This window comes from Scyliorhinus canicula, chromosome 2, assembly GCF_902713615.1.
Source record: "Scyliorhinus canicula chromosome 2, sScyCan1.1, whole genome shotgun sequence".
Taxonomy (NCBI): domain Eukaryota; kingdom Metazoa; phylum Chordata; class Chondrichthyes; order Carcharhiniformes; family Scyliorhinidae; genus Scyliorhinus; species Scyliorhinus canicula.
Genome location: NC_052147.1, coordinates 55,852,412 through 55,870,487, shown reverse-complemented (window position 1 = coordinate 55,870,487; position 18,076 = coordinate 55,852,412). Strand labels below are relative to the sequence as shown.

Genomic DNA, 18,076 nt, shown 5'->3' with positions numbered 1-18,076 from the left:
ACAACATAACCTTCAAATGTAAATGCTCCAGTTGGGTGTCACAAAGTTACCAGGAGGTGGGGGCTGCCTGCAGAGCATGAGGTGCAAAGGCAGACAGACAGCAGCCATGATGAGACCTGCCACTGCCTTGCAGAAGACAAGCGGCTGCACCTCAGAAGTCCAGCAGCCTCCCAGAGCATAAAAGTGGCCAAGCAGCCAAACAAAAGGTAATGCACACTATTCAGACCAAGATCCCTTCATTCCCAAGAAATCTACTAATTTCTGCCTGCATTGAATCCGACGGTTGTGCACTAAGAGGCATCAACTGTTTGGGTTTGGCAATTTACAAATTGAAAATTGTCTCCTCATCCTCCCTGGCCCATTGACAAGTTCCTCAAGGAGGTTAACAGGTCATTATTGGGAAGTGAGTGGGTTGCCCCCATCTTCACTTGAAAATTCCAGTGCATCCCAGTGGTGCCAGGAGACTGACACACTATCCGGAATGTGATTTTCAAAGCGCACCTGTCGGAAAGTGGAGCTGAGTCCACAAAAGATCAGCCATGATCTCATTGACTGGCGGAGCAGGCTCGAGGGGCCAGATGGCCTACTCCTGCTCCTAGTTCTTATTATGTTCTTATGTTCCGGTCCCCACGGAGAATCGAATGGCCCAGCCAACTTGTTTATATATATCTTTATAGCTCCTTTGTGACCCCGCAGCTTACATTTTCATCTAACTTTGTATCGTCAGCAATCTTAGACACATTACTTTCCGTCTCTCCATCCAAGCCATTAATAGAGATTGTAAATTGCTAGGCCCCAGCATTGGTCCCTACTGTCTGCTTCCTGTCCTTTAACCATTCCCCTATCCATGCTAATACATTACCCCCAATTCATTCAGACCTTATCTTGTGTTTAAACCTTTTGTATAGTTCCTTACAGAATTCCTTTTGAAAATGCAAGTCGACTGCACCTACTGGTTCCCACTTCTCAATGTTACTAGTTACATCCTCAAAAACTCAACTCCACCTCCCCATTTTTACTTAAATAACGGTGTTACATTTGCTAATTTCCACTCTGCCCAGAACATTGTAGAATCTAGGAAATGTTTGGAAAATCATGACCAATGGCATTCATTTGACTGGATTTTCCATTCCTGTGTCTGAGTGCTGACACCAACGGAGGATTCGTGGTGTTTCATGATGGAAAAATCAGTGCCACACCTGCACCGATTCCGAGCGTGTGAAAAAACGGTGGGAGAATCGCCGGGAACGTGCTGGACATGCATAGGGCTGACAAGCTGCAGCCGCCCACACACATGCACCGATCACGCCGGTTCTGTTGGACAGTGCACCCGTCCACAGAGACCCCACAGCCCCCCGGCCAGCGGCACGGCTCTCGGCGGAATATGGTGGTGCTGGACACTGTCCGCACGTCCTCCCTCCGCAGCTGCCACGCCAGGCTCACGACCGCTGAGACCACACATGGCCCACGCGGTGAGAACTCGGCCCATCAGAGGCAGAGCATCACCGGTGGGCTCGATAATGATATTCAAATGGGGTTTCGGCTGCATGTGGCACACGTCTCTGACGCCAATTTGGAGGGGGCGGAGCATCGTGACCCGGCGTCAAACCAGCGTCTGCTGCGATTTCAGCGTTGGGAGCCAATCTCCGCTCGATCGCCGTTCCCAATTTCGGTGTCGGGCAACGGAGGATCCCGCCCATTATCTTTGCATCCACCTCTTTTTGAACCTTGGAATGCAGACCATCAGGTCCTGGTTATATGTTGACTTTTAAGTTTCTCCAATACCTTTTCTCTGATGATATTTATTCGCCTTCCGGCTACCAATATTTCCAGTATATAATTTGTTCCTTCTAATGTGACAGCAGAACAAAATATTTGTTCAACATCTCTACCATTTCCTCATCCCCATGATAATTTCTCCTGTTTCTGTTTGTAAGGGACCAGCATTTATTTTACCTACTCTCTTCCTTTTTTATATATTTGTAAAAGCTCTTACAAGCTGTTCTTATTTTCGCAGACAGTTTCCTGTCGTTCCATCTTTTCCCTCTTATCAACATTTTGGTTGTTCCTTGCTGGTTTCTAAAACATTCCCAATCCTTAAACTTCCTACTATTATTTGCAACATTGTAAGCCTAATTTCTCCTTCCTGCTGTAATGTTCTCTGTACGCACGGATGGCAAGGTCTTTGTAGTTGAAGTGATCAGAGAACATACGGCTTTTATAAATGAACAAAACTGCTTATTAATTAACTAAAACACTAAAGGGTTTCTATGATGTAAGATTGCAGTTGGATATTACGGCGAAGTACAAACAACTATTGTTAACTCTTTTTAATAACTGTTGACACAGGAGCTGCTCGATATGCGACTGTACTCTGTGCTTGTTGTCCAGATTCTATGTGTGTGCTGTCTAGGAGATTACCTTCTATCTCCATGAGGCCTGTCTTCCAGTGACCTACTCCTGTCACCACGCCACCTGTGGTTGGATACTGGAATCTCAGTCTATGCATACGCGACCTATCTTTACTCACAGTTTGGTTATTAAATTATAACAAATGATATTCTACATGCATTATACCAGTGGCCCTCTTGATCATAGCTCATCAGGTAGATATTCAAATACTTTTTAAATGTTGTGTGAGTTTCTGCCTTCATCATCCTTTCAAACAGTGAGAGTCCATGTTTCTATCCTTTCTTCATCTCCCAAGCCTTCCGGTTTTGTATCCCTCTGCTAAAGCAAATCAGCTGTCCCTATCTGGCCATCGTTTCCATTTCCAACCTCCAGGAGATAGTGATTGTTATGTGTAGCTAGCTATCTGTCGGTCTCCCTCTCTGTGCTTTCATTATGGAATGAATTAACTGGAAATAGCTCTCACAGACTATTATCAAATTTTACACATGAGTTCCCCAGAGGACATGCTCCTTTCCTTTTGATTAGTCTGATAACTCCAGAGCTGCAGGAAGGGATACAGGAAGAGATTTGTTGGCATTGTGTCTAACCTTGATCTTATTTGTGACCCCAGGGTAAAAAGTTGCACACAAGTTGTTTTTACATATCCCGTTGAGGATATATTCTGAGCTTTGCCCAAAAATGTGCTCAGTAATCAGTATTCTGCTCGTGCTTAATGCAATTGTAGAAAACAAATGTAATGGAAGAAGTTTTTATTACCCCTCTGGATTTGAAACATTCTTTAGTTCTCCAAGGATTACAGATGACATGTATAGTTTGGCAGAAGCAGTTTCAGCTGTTTGTGCTGCTGTAGATGTGATTTCAGCGTTACCTCTCTTTATGCTGACAGCAGCTATTTCTCCTGTTTTCAGCAAATCGACATTAATTTTAAATTGGAAATCAGCAATAATAACACAAACACGCTCGGGGTAAAACTGATCTTGGGGAGTTTCACATAATGGATCATAGTGAATTAACAGCTTGATTGGAAAAGAAAATCTGGTGGAGTATAAAACGGGCATCTGGGGCGGGATTCTCTCAGCCCCGGGGCCGGCCTGGAGAATCCCCGCGACCAGCGCGAATCGCGCTACGCTGCCTCAATGCTGGCATGTGATTCTCCACAGAGCAGAGAATCCCCGCCATTGACGCCGGCGTGGTTGGCGCGGCGCCGGTCGGGAGCCAATCTACGGGGCCCCCCCGCTGATTCTTGGCCCGGGAAGGCCTGTTTGTGTCTCTGGCCCTCTCTTACTTATTACAAAATGATTCATTTTAAATGTTACAGTCCGGTTGCTTGTTTGCTGCTAACAAAATGGAGGAATCTCAATCGCAGCAAGAGCACGTGACGTCAGTGTTCGGGGCACGTACCTGTTCTCTGCCGTTGCGTCAGGCAGGAAGACAGCATTGAATTTAAAAAAAAACCTTTGTCTGGGTCAGTGCGCTGACGTCAGGAGGAAGCGGTGTTTCTTGCTGGGCTCCGGGCGTTCGCACTGATGAGCGGGCACCTGCTTACTGAAAGGTAATCGCAGCCGTCATTTTTAAAAGCCGATTACTGCGGCCATTGCGCATTAATTTCTACAATTGAGAACACGACCCCAACTTTGAAAATGACTGCTGTAGTGTAATGTTTAAGAGGTCTTGACAAATACATGAATAGCATGGGAATAGAGGGATTTGAGCCCCAGATGTGTAAAAGGTTTTAGGTTAGAAGGGCAGTATAGTCGGCGCAGGCTTGGAGGGCCAAAGAGCCTGTTCATGTGCTGTACCTTTCTTAGTTTACTCATTTTAAGCTCCTGCCCAAGACCAATTTCACGCCTATTAAATATCAAGAGAGGATGGGGCCATTTTTCAATGCAAATGCCTTTAAATTTGGAATCCAAATTAATAGGCATGGGTACAAAGAGGGAGATTTTCCTCCGAGAATTGGATATAGGCCTTGGGTCTAAAGCGATATGGGGGGAAAGCGGGATCAGGATATTGAACTTGATGGTCAGCCATGAGCATAATGAATGGCAGATCAGACTCGAATGGCCGAACCTCGGTCTTATGTTTCGATGAGATATAGTTGTCAGCTTGGCAATGAGATTCAGAAAGTTGCTGCTGTAAGAAGTTTACTGTGTCGCTGATGCTTTTGAACAAATAAGACCACAACTCTGTTGAGGCTGAGTGTACATTGTGTAACTCGCAGCTCCCTCCACTGTGCTTCGCTGCCCGTTTCTCCACTGCTTTCCCTGTGCCCCATTACTCCTGTGCTCCAACTGTGTTCTAATCACTCGCTCACAATGGGCCTCCATTGTAACTCATAACCACACTCCAGGCCCAACGTGCGATGTCTTGCGGGGTCAGCCAATTAATATATGAATACAAGATCTGTGGATTCAATTTTATTTGTTTGCTGCGTAAATCTCCCTTTGCATAAGAACTTTGAAAACCACAGAGAAAACTAAATAACTTACGACATATATTAACATTGGCATTAGAATGAAATTAATACTTACTGTGAAATTCTGAGAATCGCCCCTTTATTTTATAACCTGACACTTGTGGATACTCAACTTACAGAAAACTGGTGCTTTGTGTAATAAAGTCATTAATTACACAATTTAATCACAAAAGCATTTGTTCCATTTAACTATGAACAAGATCTTGGGATGATTTGATGTTTTCTGGCTGTGGCTACTTAGAAATAAGCAGAGAAACAAATGCATATCTTATTATAATGTGAGAATTCTAAAATAGTGGAAATAACTTTGCTCATTACAGTTTTGGGAGCTGCGCTCGAGCTGCTGTTTTATGATTTCTAAAGTTGTCACCCAGTGGAGTGGAAGTATCGCCTTAAAAGTAAACGTTTCTTAAAATTCCGGGATTTCTTATTGAAGCATTTAAGCGAAGAAATTGAATTATCTTGCCGTGACAATGTTGTGATAAAGGTAAAGTCACCAGAGCCCCAGATGACCATAGGCTGCTTTCTCCTTTTTGAGGGGATTCATCGCCACACCTCCGGCGAGGGGCAAGGTTGGGAAGGTGGGGCCTTCATGAATAAGCTCAGGGAATTGAACCTGCGCTCCTGGCCTTTCTCTGCATCACGAACCAGCTATCTATTCAACTGAGCTCGCAACTGAGCTGAACCGGTTGTAATAGGCATTCACAGTCAAAGCTGGCGGTCCACGCAATCCAGAACAATGTTAGGCTCACAATAAATAAGCAAAGTTAGCTCAAGGAACTCTGAAGGGAATATACCCTTTTACATTTTTAGTGGTTTAAGCAATGATCTCCCATTTACATCAGCAAGTGGTTAAATATAAACTAAAACAGTTGGATTAATTCCACATGCCTTGTGGAAGGCTACGCTCAAAGTGAGCATGGTCCAGAGATAAGGCCACAGCACTGCAACCCTGACTCTTTGACCACCGAATCACAAATTAGCCCAAAGACATTTAGCATAGTAACATTTTAAGGTGTTGCAAATGGAACTGGACAATCTCCTGGCATCCAAAGGGGATTTGCAATCACTGCACCTATATCGAGATATGTCGCAGGGGATAATTGGATCGGTAGGTTTGGAGAACTTCTGCCAGAAATAACAACAAAAACATCTTGCATACCGGCAATGTAATAGAACCTCTCGGCGCTCTTCCACTATGAAGCAAAATTTGATACTGAGCACAGAAGGTGATATTAGTGGAGGTGGCAAAGGTCATCAACTCGTAGGTCGTGGAGCATGCTACTTCCATCAACATGCACTCATTGCTAAGCTAACAATGTTTATCTTGCTCAACTATGTTCACATCAACTGGCCACCTATTTAGCGTCCATCCCTCGACTACAAGGACATCTGCAAGCAAGATATGAAGATGGCAGATGTTGAAGCTGACAACTGGGAGACAGTTGCTGATAGTGGGGGTAGGGGTCAGAAATTTGTCTCTGGGTTAAAGATGACAGTAAGATTGTGAACAGTTTGTTTGAGCATCAGACAGTTGCTACGGAGAGGTATTGGTGGTGATCTTTCAGCAATCGCTGAAGGCAGGGAAGGTCCCAGAGGACTGGAAAATGGCGAATGTAACACCCCTGTTTAAGAAGAAGGTCGGCAGAAGATGGGAAATCATAGGCCAGTTAGCTGACTTTGGTGATTGGAGGATTTTAGAGCCCATTATTAAAGATGAGATTGCGGAGTACTTTGGAACTGCATGACAAAATAGGACCCCTTCGTCAAGGGGAGGTCATGCCTGAAAAATCTAGGGCGGCATGTGGCGCAGTGGTTAGCACTGGGACTGCGGCACTGATGACCCGGGTTCGAATCCCGGCCTTGGGTCACTGGCTGTGTGGAGTTTGCACATTCTCCTCGTGACTGCGTGGGTTTCATCCCCACAACAATCTTCACTCAGAGAGTAGTAGGGGTGTGGAACGCTCTGCCTGCAACAGTAGTAGACTCGCCAACTTTAAGAGTATTTAAGTGGTCACTGGATAGACATATGGATGAAAATGGAATAGTGTAGGTCAGATAGGCTTCAGATGGTTTCATTGGTCGGCGCAACATCGAGGGCCGAAGGGCCCGTACTGCGCTGTAGTGTTCTATGTTCTATGTTCTATAACCCAAAGAAATGCTGGTTAGGTGGATTGGCCACACTAATTTGCCCCTTAATTTGAAAATATATATATAATTGGGTACTCTAAATTTAAAAAAAAATGTCTGACAAATCTGTGAGACGTTTTTGAATAGCTCGCAAGGAAGTTAGACAAAGGAGAACCAATGGATGTGATCTATTTAGATTTCCAGAAGGCCTTTGACAAGGTGCCATATAGGAAGCTGTTAAATAAGTTGAGAGCCCATGGTGTTAAGGATAAGATACTGGCATGGATAGAAGACTGGCTGACTGGCAGAAGGCAGAGAGTGGGAATAACGGGGCCTTTTTCAGGATGGCAGCTGGTGACTAGTGGTGTGCTTTGGGGGCCAGTTTTGGGACCGCAACTTTTCACAATATACATTAACGATCTGGACGAAGGAACTGAGGGCACTGTTGCTACTTTTGCAGAGGGACAGGTAGTATTGAGGCTGCAAAAGGACTTAGACAGGCTAGGAGAATGGGCAATGAAGTGGCAGATGGAATACACTGTAGAAAAGTCTGATGTTATGCTCTTTGGAAGGAAAAATGGAGGCATAGACTATTTTCTAAATGTAAAAAGGCTTAGGAAATCAGAAACACAAAAGGGACTTGAGAGTCCTAGTTCAAGATTCTCTTAAGGTTAATGTGCAGTTCAGTCGGCAGTTAGGAAGGCAAATGCAATGTTAGCATTCATGTCCAGAGAGCTAGAATAGAAGATCAGCAATGTACTTCTGAGACTGTATAAGGTTCTGGTCAGACCCCATTTGGAGTATTTGGGCCCTGCATCTCAGGAGGTTCACAAGAATGATTCCTGGAATGAAGAGCTTATCATATGAGGAGCAGTTGAGGACTCTGGGTCTGTACTCGTTGGAGTTTAGAAGATTGAGGGGGGGAATCTTATTGAAACTTACTGGATACTGCGAGGCCTGGATAGAGTGGACGTGGATAGGATGTTTCCACGAGTAGGAAAAACTAGAACCAGAGGACACAGCCTCAGACAGAGGAGATGATCCTTTAAAACAGAGATGAAGAAGAATTTCTTCAGCCAGAGGGTGGTGAATCAGTGGAACATTTTGCTGTAGAAGGCTGTGGAGGCCAAATTACCGAGTGTCTTTAAGACAGATAGATAGGTTCTTCATTAATAAGGGGAGGTTCTTGATTAATAAGTGAATCAGGGGTTATGGGGAGAAGGTAGGAGAATGGGATGAGAAAAATATCAGCCATGATTGAATGGCCAAGCAGACTCGATGGGCCGAATGGCCTAATTCTGCTCCTAAGTCTTACGGTCTCACTGGTGATGTAGCTTCGGGCTAGACTTACTCTCCTTGATTGAAGACTTGCTTTGTAGAGATTTGTTCTATCCTAGCAATCTGTGCTTGTTGTCATTTAACAATCTCAGTTGTATCAGGTGGGAGTAACAAATCATAGAAATTCATAGAATCCCTACAGTGCAGAAGGACGCCATTCGGCCCATCGAGTCTGCACCGGCCCTTGGAAAGAGCACCCTACTTAAGCCCACGCATCCCAGTAACCTAACCTAATCTTTTGGACACAAAGGGGCAATTTAGCATGGCCAGTCCACCTAACCTGGACATCTTTGGACTGTGGGAGGAAACTGGAGCACCCGGAGGAAACCCCACGCACACGAGGGGCGAAAGTGCAAACTCCACACGGACAGTCACCCGAGGCTGGAATTGAACCCGGGTCCCCTGCAGCTGTGAGGCAGCAGTGCTCCCACCGTGTCACCGTGCTGCCCCTGTGTTTGCAGTTTCCCCCTGAACAGCAGCATTGCTGGTGAACTCTGTTGTTGCGTGTGCAGTGTTTCGGTAAGACCATGGGCGGAATTCTCCGCTCCCCAAGTGGCGTGGGAGAATCATGGGAGGGTCTCCCAACATTTTTTATGCCCCCCGGCGCCCCCGCGATTCTCCCCCCCCCCCCCCCCCCCCTTTCGGAAAAATCGCCGCTCGCCGTTTTTGACGGCGAATGGCGATTCTCCGAGCCCGATTCACCACGCCTGTTTCACCACGGCAGCAACCACACCCGGTTGCTGCATTCGTGAAATGGGTGCCGGATGCCCGTTTGGGGCATCCAGTTGCCCGATTGGACGGGAGCACCGGGACTGTGCTCCGGAGTGGACAGGCCCGCGATCGGTGCCCACCGATCGTCGGGCCTGCGTCCAAAACGGACGCACTCTTTCCCCTCCGCCGCCTGGCAAGATCAAGCCGCCACGTCTTGCCGGGCGGCGATGGAGAAAGACAGCACCGCGGGTTCGCGTCGTCTGCGCGCTGATGTCATCCGCCCATGCACGGGTTCCTGCGCATGCGCAGATGACATCCGCGAAGCGCCGTTTGGGCGTCATTTCCGGTGGCCGAGAACGATGGGGGCCCGCTCCTAGCCCCCCGGGTGGGGGTGAATTAGGTGCGGGGAGTGGGCCCCGAGGCCGCCGTGAACCTCGGCCGAGTTCACGACAGCCTCCACGATTTTTGCCACCAGCGGAGAATTCCGCCCCATCTTTGTGACCTACTAGCTGCTAAAAAAGGAATGCCCTTGTATGGTCCAAGGATTGTTGTCAAGCATCCATGATCTGTCAGAAGAGTAAAATGACATTCATAAAGGTAGTGATGGAATCTTCTTACTCTGAAAATTATGCTCAAAGCCTCTTCTTCTATCTCATCCTAATTCGTTTCTGCACTAGTAAGGGTTTGTAAAGCATATACTATTGATTGTTCTTCATGGTAGCATAGTGGTTAGCACAATTGCTTCACAGCTCCAGGGTCCCAGGTTCGATTCCCGGCTTGGTTCACTGTCTATGCGAGTCTGCACGTTCTCCCCGTGTGTGCGTGGGTTTCCTCCCACAGTCCAAAGATGTGCAGTTTAAGGGGATTGGCCATGATAAATTGCCCTTAGTGTTCAAAATTGCCCTTAGTGTTGGGTGGGGTTACTGGGTTATGGGGATAGGGTGGAGATGTGTGCTTGGGTAGGGTGCTCTTTCAAAGAGCCGGTGCAGACTCGATGGGCCGAATGGCCTCTTTCTGCACTGTAAATTCTATGAAAATTCCTGACGGCATTATATGTGAGACAACTGCACAAACCCCAGAGGGTGATGCATCTCGAGCAATTTGCAACTTCAGCTTGGGATTATAATGAACCAACTGCTCCATAAGGCACCTTTTACCTGATTGTATGCACTTTTACATTCTTTTGATGTCACGACATCCTGGACTAGTGCACGGTCGATTCCAGCCCCACAGACCCCGGCGTCCCTACACAAGTGAATTAACTAATAATTGGTATAAAATTTGCAGAATCTTTGCCCCCTGACAGCCCAATATGGTGTAGCCTCCAGGTTTGTAAATTGAACACCTTTTACCAAAACACACATAAGACAGACACACACAAAAGGGGAAAGGGTGAAAATAATAAAGGATTAAGATTAAATGAAATATTAAAGTCGCTGTGTCCAATGGAGGCTGCCCTCCCAGGATACTTGGTGATCGAAGCCATCAGTGTATTGTTGGGGATGATCTTCTGGCAGTTGCATTCAGTAAGTACTCCCAGATAATAGCATTTCCTTTGGAGAGTCACATTAACTTTTATGAACCTGGGGCAGCACGGTGGCTCACTGGTCAGCACTGTTGCCTCTCGTACCAAGGACCCGGGTTCGATCCTGGCCCCACGTCTGTCCATGTGGAGGTTGCACATTCTCCCCGTGCCTGCCTGGGTCTCACCCCCACAACCCAAAAAGATGTGCAGGATAGGTGAAATGGCCAGGCTAAATTGCCCCTTGATTGGAAAAAAGAATTGGGTACTTATATTAAAATTTAAAAAGAACTTTTATTAACCTGGGCCTTCACTAAAGGTAACAGCTTCAGGCCTGTTTAATTCTTACTTGGTTTCTCAGTTCACCCGAATGACCTCCAGCTTTACTGAGGTAAGAGCAGTATTCTCCACGTGAGGTTTTCAGAGAATTTTAAAACATCTGTACCATGCCTTCAGCTAGTGGCTTGACTTTATTTCCTTGCAGTTCAGTCTGGCTGTGCAGAGAGAAACATTTTGTCCTAGATGTTTGGAAATACTCCATTAACTGAGAGAGCACCAGAGCTGCGACCTCCAGGCTACTAAACCAAAATGAAAATAAAAATGCGAAACCTGGTCTCACTGAGGAACATTGCAGAGCAGCAGAACCAATCACTGTCTATCCCCGAAGAGAACCCGGCTCTTGGGAACAGCTGATTGGCCACCAGCCAAGCCAGTCCATCTGGGTCATCACTGATGTCAGACCAAATCAGCACATCCTGCTGGAACTTCCTGTTTTAAATTAAAGCTCAGCTTGTCCTTCAAGCCATTAATCTTCCATGGACCAAAATTATAACAGCGGAAAATAACAGAAATTAAAAGGGGAAAATACAAGGAACAAACAGGGATTAACAGGAGGATCCTTACACTGACCAGTGCCATACCTGTTTGGTACATCACAAAGGCTTCAATCATGTTGCTAATTTTGGCACAAATTTATTACAATAATTGATCAATCCTAAAAACCACAAGTTGTGATACATTTTGAGGACGTGGTGCTTCTAAGATTGCTGTCACCACCTTCGGCTCCTTGTGTAAGCCATCCTTATCGGTGATGTCGCCCAGATAATTTATGGATGTCTTGAAAGAGTCATACCTTTCCTTTTAACTTGGAGATTGTAGGTTTACAGACATTTCAGAGTAGCTTCCAAGTTCTTCTAAGTGCTTGTTCACTTGAATCAGGGATGAGAATGTCATCTGAATAACATTGCACCTCATTTAGCCTACTCGGCATTTGATCCAGGAACCTTTGAAAAAGAGCAGGAGTAGCTGTTATTCCAAAAGGAAGTCTTCTGCAACAAAACAGATCTTTGTGCTTCACGATAGTGAGTAGCAGCCGTGATTTGAAGCCACATTCATTTGTAATTATACCAACTTCTGTCCTGAAAGCCCAGCAAACAAATCTTCAATCAATGGCAGTGGGTAGTGATCTGCGCACAATATTGATTCAATAGTTGTTTTAAAATCAATACATATTGTCACTAAGCCATCGTGTTTCAATACAGGAGTAATTGGTGTTGTCCATTCACTTGTAGCAACAAGGGTAGGTTAGGTGGATTGGCCATGATCAATGCGTGGGGTTATGGGGATAGTGTGGGGGACTGGGGCTAGATTGAGTGTTCTTTTTGAAGGGTTGGTGTAGACTCAATAGGCTACATGGTCTCCTTCTGCACTGACTTTTCTTCTCCGACTTTTGGCCTGATGGCACATGGCCCAGTTCTAGCTTTGAGACATTTTGGTGTACTGTTGGGCTAGATCTTTCACTGCACTTGAACTCTGGTCATGGAGCCCAGTGAATCTTCAAACACCTTCTCATACTTCTGCAGGAGTTGTTGTTGGTTGGTATTGGACTCCACTAGTTGATTTATTGCTCTCCAGTTGAGTTAAAAAATTTTGTCAGTCATGCTCCACCAAATAAAGTAGGAAAGTTTCCACTGACAATGTAAAAGAGGCAACTCCACCATCTGTCCATTTACCTCTACTTTCACCACAATGCATCCTTTGAATGGTACAACCTCTTTGTCATTAGGATCACATTTGACTAATTATTTTGATTATAAATTGTCTTGGTATTAACGATACAGCTGCACCCAAATTTTAGTTTGATGAACATTAAGTTTTGGAAATGCCCAGAAATAATGTTTGACCCTGTACTGACAAGACACCTTAGCTTCAGCTCCTGCATTTGCTCAGGTATATGATCTTCTGAGCGGTCTTGAACTTCGTCTATTAATTAATAGACATGACTAGTCTGTTTAGATGTGTTTTTCCTCTCGCACATCCTTGGTGTTGATAGGTTTGCTGAGCGCAACATGCCGTGGCAAATGGCTCATTTTGCCACAGTTCTTGAACTTATTATCTCTTATCCCCTTGTGCACATCAGTGACGTGTTTGCCCTTGCAGCCTTGTTTCTTGTGGTATCCATTTTTCGGATCTTCACGCCAACCCTTGTCTGTGAAGCTTCTTTTGTTGCTGGCTCCAAAGATGTGGCAACTTCCACAGCTGCTTTGAGAGTTAAACTGCAGCTTTCTCTGAATAGCTTCACAGTGGGGTCCATAAACCTATCACAAAGGGTGTTGTCCAGTGTTGCACCAAACTCAGAGTATTTTGCTCACTTGCTTAAAGACGCTACAAATTGTAAAATATTTTCACCTACTTCCGATTATGGCGATGAAACCAAAACTCTTCTGCAATTAACAGCGGCTGAGGAGAAAAATGCTCTTCTAAAATTTCCGTTAGTTCTCTATAGGTCTTATCTCCCAGTTTGCTGGATGAACCAAGTTTTGGAGCAGTATAAAAGTTTTCCATCCTACCAAACTGAGAAAAGTTGAGACCTTTAAGTCCTCCAGTGTTTGATTCGCTAGGAGATATAATTGGAATCGTTCCTCTGAGTCTCACATTCTTCATCAAATGCGTCCATGACACCTGTTTTACCCAACATTTTGGATCCGGGCTCCTAGGCTCCATACTTCAACCAACTTCCTCTCTCCAATTCTGTATGGCACAAGCCTTATCCACGTTGTAGCTAAAACGTTTTCCTTTGTTTTACTGTGGGGTATCCTTTTCTCGAGTAGTGGCCTGACAGAGTTGGACGACTTCTGAATCCCCGTTCCCACAATCTGTTCAGCTTCAGCACTTGCCTGCAGTCCAGACTCTACCCACTTCAATGGCAAGCAAATTTTCAAACTGTCGTTCTTCTTTATTCACGGTTGTAGTTGATTTGTTTTTTAAACCTTCAGCATCGGCAGCTTGCTTCCACGTGCATGCGCATGTGTGCACGGACCCGGTCCCTGAGAATCTTTCTCCGCCCTTGACACCATCTCTACAGATTTAGTTGACTTTTTTTTTTAGTTGACCAGCAATTATGCCTCAATCCTCATCGCCAGTTTTCTCTTTCGTTACATTTTTCAGTTTGCCGCAAAGAGAAAAGGTATTGAGGTGCCCACACTCTGGATTCTTACAAACACAATGAGAGGTTTTATTAGGGATGATGCTCACACGATCTAAGATGGAGAATCAAAGCCCACACAGATACTCTCTGCTGATGTCACTGCAAATCACATGATGCCCCACCAGCAGGGATGTATTCTTTATACATAACAATTACTGGCTGTTTATATTTGATAGCACTGTGGCTTCACAGTCCCAGGGTCCCAGGTTCGATTCCTCGCTGGGTCACTGTGCGGGGTCTGCACAGTGGGTTTCCTCCGGGTTTCTCCTTTTATGGGTCAGTATATAAGTACACCACATGGTGTGGATTTTCGACCTATGCTGAGGTTTGATTCTCCTGTCTATGTTGGAGCTAGCTGATTCCAAATTAGGCTGCAGTGGGAGCACTGCAATTGTCTCTGAGTTAGTGAACCAGCAATCAGTACTATCCATTAACCGCTGATGGATATATCTGTGTCTATATGCATGTATGGATAAGGAGAGGAGCAAGATCATAGTTGAATTGTCCACATGTATTTGTGTGCCAGGCTTGAACAAAAGGAATAGCCATTTGGTGAAGGGATTGCAAGGCTCCTGCTCCCAACGTTGCAACTGTACTGCTCCAAAAGATACTCATTTGGGAGAGTAATTTGGGAAACAGAAAGAAAACATGACTAAAATACACCTGTGTCATCTTCTAACAGGTGTTGATAAATGTATTGAGGATTCATGTCACCCAGATGCAACTTGTTATAATATCCCTGGCTAATTTGTCTATCAGCATAACCCTGGTTATGAAGGAGATGGTGTCCATTGCAGGTTGATAAAGCCTGATAGAAATCCAAAATCAAATTTATGATTTAAAGTCAGATTTGATTGAAGGACCGGGAGACTTATTTTCTACAGAGTATATTGCTACCGTACAGTATTATTCTGGCTCTGATCACTACAGATGAGCCCAAAGATCAGTTTGAAGTGTACTCTTGCTTCAAAAAGAGATGCCCCCGGAGGTTGGTAATCAGCCTGTTAATAAGGCATGCTGTTAAAATGGGCCAATGTCTCCCTGCCATCGGTCCCAGATGACTATGCTAAAGTTTCAATTTTATTTTAATGCTCCCACACCCAGCTTGATGGGCATATGAGGATCCTTTGCATCCTCCTGTTTTTCAGGCCCAAAGGATGATGATGTCATTCCGTTATTTGTTGTTTATAATAATAGAGACCATATGCCCAATATCTTGTGGACAATCGATATCAGTTGCTAGGTAACCGGACAAACTACAACTGAACATTGACAAACCTGAATTATAATCCAGCCTGTGATTTTGATTCAAAAACTCGCAATTGCCAAGGTTTGCTTCTCAAAGGGAGGTTGTGGCAATGCTGTCTGGGATGGCTGTCGAAGGAGGTCAAGGAAAAACTGTCAGATGGATTGGGAGGGCTCAAGTCACGGTCGTTTGAAGAAACGTCATAGAACATACAGTGCAGAAGGAGGCCATTCGGCCCATCGAGTCTGCACTGACCCACTTAAGCCCTCACTTCCACCCTATCCCCGTAACCCAATAACCGCTCCTAACCTTTTTGGTCACTACGGGGCAATTTATCATGGCCAATCTACCTAACCTGCACGTCTTTGGACTGTGGGAGGGAACCGGAGCACCCGGAGGAAACCCACGCAGACACAAGGAGAACGTGCAGACCCCGCACAGTGACCCAGCGAGGAATCGAACCTGGGACCCTGAGACTGTGAAGCCACAGTGCTATCCACTTGTGCTACCTTGCTGCCCGGGAGGATGGAGGGTGGGAGCTGGAAGAACTAAGGCTATAGACCACTCAAGCATGAAAGAGGGGAGGTCAAGAGTAATAAAGACAGGGGTGAGGCAGGGAGAATCGAGGATAATGGAGGTAAAATCAAGGGTGATAGAGGAAGAGTTGGCAATGATGGGGTGGGGGAGGGAGGATTGGTGGTGTATCTTTAAATTGACATACTGTTGACCAATGATAATGGTGAGCAGTTCAAGAGTCATAGAGGCTAGGGCAAAGGAAGGAAGGTCAAAGGTGACTGAGGAAAGGTTTGGGGTGATGACTTGCAGCTCCAGGTGTGGCAGGTAGGGAGAGGGAGCCAGCAATCCCAGTTCAAGACCCTCCCCTCAGGCAGGTAGAATGATGCTACAGGCTTGCAGGAAATGGATGACTGTCTGATTGTTCTGTCCAGACCGTTGACCATCGCGAGGCAATGACTGAGTTGGTTTCTTCCTGTCTGCCGCCAGTTGCACAGTTGGCTGTGCCCCTCGACTCGGAATAGCTAATTGGCTGGCCGCCACTTGTCTAGCTGTCCCACCACAAGTGGAAGTCCCGTATACATCCAGACCCATCGCTGGGATGCACGCTGCATCTGCCCAGGGATTGTGATTGTGGTTGACTTTCTTCTCTGTAACTTTGAGGTGTAGTAGTGCCCTACTGTTCTCTATTCTGAGAAGGCTAAACACAAATCTGAGACAGTTTTATTCGATACAATAGATTTTGCTTTATTGTCACGTGTACCAAGGTGCAGTGGCAAGTATTGTTCTGCATACAGACTCAGACATTTGAACCTTCTGCCCGATAGAAGAGAGAATAATAATATAATCTGTATTAGTGTTGCAAATATGCTCACATTAACACTGCAATGAAGTTACTGTGAAAATCTTCTAGTCGCCACATTCCGGTGCCTATTCGGGTACACAGAAGGAGAATTCAGGATGTCCAATTCACTTAACCAGCATGTCTTTGGCACTTGTGGGAGGAAATCGGAGCACCCAGAGAAAACTCACGCTGACATGGGGAGAATGTGCAGACTCCGCAAAGACAGTGACCCAAGCCGAGGATCGACAGTGTGCAGCGACAGTGACGATTGTGAAGCAACAGTGCTAACCACTGTGGTACTGTGCCGCCCGGGTGGGAGGGAACTTTGATTTGCTGCCACTTTCCCAAGGCTGTGAGGTGTAGACCGATTCAATAAATGGGAGGTGTGATGGACTGGGCTGTGTTCACAGCTCTCTGTGGTATTGGGGGTCGTCGCGGAATGGCATTGCAAAGATCTTGTTGTTGTCTGAAGGGCTGTATTGATATGCGGCATTGACAGAAATGTTTTCCCTCTTTAGAAGTTACAGGACGCCCAAAGACTACTTGTGAGGAGCAGCGAGATGAAGTCAAAGCAGAGTTCAGCCCCCGTGGGAATCGGCCACACTTTGGAATGCATGTTCCCCAGTGCGATGAGCAGGGCAACTTCAGGCCCCAACAGTGCCACAGCAGTACAGGCCAGTGCTGGTGTGTGGATACATGGGGCAGAGAAATTCCTGGAAGCAGGACATCCCCTGGAAATAATCCCCCACAGTGCGGCCTCTCAGGTCAGTAGGTCTTGTTCAATTCAATCAGTTTTTATCTCTTTAATCTGCTGATTAACTGAAATCCTAAATGGGGTAAAATCACAGTCCCATTGTCCTTTAAAATCATCATTCTGTCAGTTTATAAATGTTTATCCCCTGTTGTTTTTTTCACTTATTTTATTTTTAATTGCAGTATAACTGATCAGAAGGGCAGCACGGTAGCATTGTGGATAGCACAATTGCTTCACAGCTCCAGAGTCCCAGGTTCGATTCCGGCTTGGGTCACTGTCTGTGCGGAGTCTGCACATTCTCCCCGTGTCTGCGTGGGTTTCCTCCGGGTGCTCCGGTTTCCTCCCACAGTCCAAAGATGTGCAGGTTAGTTGGATTGGCCATGATACATTGCCCTTAGTGTCCAAAATTGCCCTTAGTGTTGGGTGGGGTTACTGAATTATGGGGATAGGGTGGAGATGTTGACCTTGGGTAGGGTGCTCTTTCCAGGAGCCGGTGCAGAGTCGATGGGCCGAATGGCCTCCTTCTGCACTGTAAATTCTATTAAAAAAAGTTTGGGTGGAAATTGCTTAAGCTAAATCTTAACTCATAATATGAAGAAAGCATATTTCGTTGCCTGTCTCACCACTGAAATGCATTACGTTG

General features: G+C 45.7%; 1 protein-coding gene across 13 annotated transcripts in view; it reads left to right on the top strand.

Moving 5' to 3' along the window:
* Window positions 1-18,076, top strand: part of nid2a (nidogen 2a (osteonidogen)) — a 232,828-nt gene that overhangs the window by 54,387 nt on the left and 160,365 nt on the right. For all 13 annotated transcript variants that reach the window (XR_005458155.1, XM_038778768.1, XM_038778760.1 and 10 more), the window contains exon 11: window positions 17,198-17,443. Coding sequence is in view for 12 of the 13 variants with exons in the window: in XM_038778768.1 (XP_038634696.1) it covers window positions 17,198-17,443 (246 nt within the window). In the remaining variant the exon portion in view is untranslated. The remainder of the gene's footprint in view (window positions 1-17,197; window positions 17,444-18,076) is intronic.